The 1,705-nt window shown below is 34.8% G+C and overlaps 1 protein-coding gene across 1 annotated transcript in view; it reads left to right on the top strand.

The window, feature by feature from the left end:
- Positions 1–425: 425 nt before the first annotated feature.
- Positions 426–1,705, top strand: part of LOC106118062 (nucleoporin NUP100/NSP100-like) — a gene marked incomplete at its 3' end in the record, with an annotated part of 4,654 nt that continues 3,374 nt past the window's right edge. Inside the window, exon 1 of the mRNA XM_013312620.1 lies at positions 426–461. Within this exon, the coding sequence (XP_013168074.1) occupies positions 426–461 (36 nt within the window). The remainder of the gene's footprint in view (positions 462–1,705) is intronic.

Here is a 1,705-nt window from a genome sequence, read left to right as displayed (position 1 = left end):
AAGTCGAAAGAATTGAATTACAAGTTCGTGTGGGTTCGTAACGGCCGAATTTACGTGCGTAAAGACGAGTCCTGCAAAGCAATACTGATTCGAGATATGGATAGCTTACATCTTATCACATAAATTGTCTACAGTTACATTTAATGTTTTGGTGCATTTCTGATCAATTCGATAGTATTAATATTTACTACCAAAATGTTCGCGGAATGCGAACTAAAACCAACGAGATAAGAAAAAATATTTCGCTATCGAACTACGAAATAATTATATTTACAGAAACATGGCTAAATTCTAGCATCTCCAATAATGAATTAGTTGATATGAGATATAATATCTATCGACGAGACCGTTGCGAGACCAACAGCTCAAAAAAAGATGGAGGTGGCGTGCTCATTGCTGTTTCCAAGCAAATTTCATCAGTCCGAATGAAGAACTGGGAATGTGACTGCGAGGACTTATGGGTTTGTCTGAATTTGATTGTAGGCAGCAAGATGAAAAAGGTAGCTATATCAGCGGTCTACCTTCCCCCTCCTGCACAACATAGTGTTCTTAATAATTATCTTCATAGTGCGAACGATGTACTAAGTTCTGTAGAAGACATTATAGTTGTTGGCGATTTTAACTTAAACTTTTTAAAGTGGCGAAAGCACATTGATTTCTCATACATGATTCCCGACAATTATAACAACTCTCTTGGATACTGTTTTGTAGATTTTATGTCTGTAAATGAACTGTACCAATTTAATAATATTTCCAATGTAGATGATAGAATGTTAGACTTAATTATAAGCAATAATGCTAATCTAGAGGTTACTACACCTCTAGATGTTTTAACTAAGATAGATCCCAAGCACCCTAATTTGTTAATAAAAGTCGATTTTCCTCCTCTTAGCAAACCTCTACAACCGAGAAATATCAACATTTTCAATTTCTTTAAAGCTAACTATAATGACATTATTGCTGATTTGACGGAAGTCGACTGGATGGAGTTGTTTTCTAAATGTAGCGATGTGAATGCGATGGTTTCCGTATTTTATAATGTAATACGCAAAATAATTGATACACGAGTGCCCAAACGATTAAAAAATTTTAAGTCTAAGTTTCCTTCGTGGTTTAGCAATGCTTTGATCAATCGTCTAGCCGAAAAAGAAAAACTAAGAATAAAGTTTCGCAAGTACGGAAACCCTCGTGATCTCATCGAATACAAAATCCTTCGTAGTTACTGTCACAAACTGTACGATGAATGTTATGCTCGTTACATAAAAACCGTGGAAACTAATTTAATTAAAAATACTAAGGTGTTTTGGTCATTCATTAAAAATAAAAGGAAAAACGAATCCAACTACCCTCCTGAGATGTGTGGAGCAAATAGCTCAGACAGCACCAGTCCTGATATCGCTAATCTCTTTGCAAGCCAATTTTCTTCAATTTATAAATGTGCTAATAGTGACCCAGTTACCTTTGACTATCCTGAAAATTTATGTGAAACTAATAATTTATCCTTTATTTATCTCTCCGAATTAGATGTTTTAAAAAAAATTAAAAAGCTAGATACTACAAAAGGTGCTGGCCCCGACGGAATTCCTCCGCTATTTATAAAGCTGTGTGGTAAGGAATTATCCTTGCCATTGACTCTAATTTTTAATAAATCCCTAAGCGATGGAAGCTTTCCAGATGAATGGAAAATTGCAAGAATCATTCCACT

This window comes from Papilio xuthus, unplaced genomic scaffold (assembly GCF_000836235.2).
Source record: "Papilio xuthus unplaced genomic scaffold, Pxut_1.1 DF827624.1, whole genome shotgun sequence".
Lineage (NCBI taxonomy): Eukaryota > Metazoa > Arthropoda > Insecta > Lepidoptera > Papilionidae > Papilio > Papilio xuthus.
Note: the sequence above shows the minus strand (reverse complement) of the source record. Positions and strands in the feature narration are given on the sequence as shown.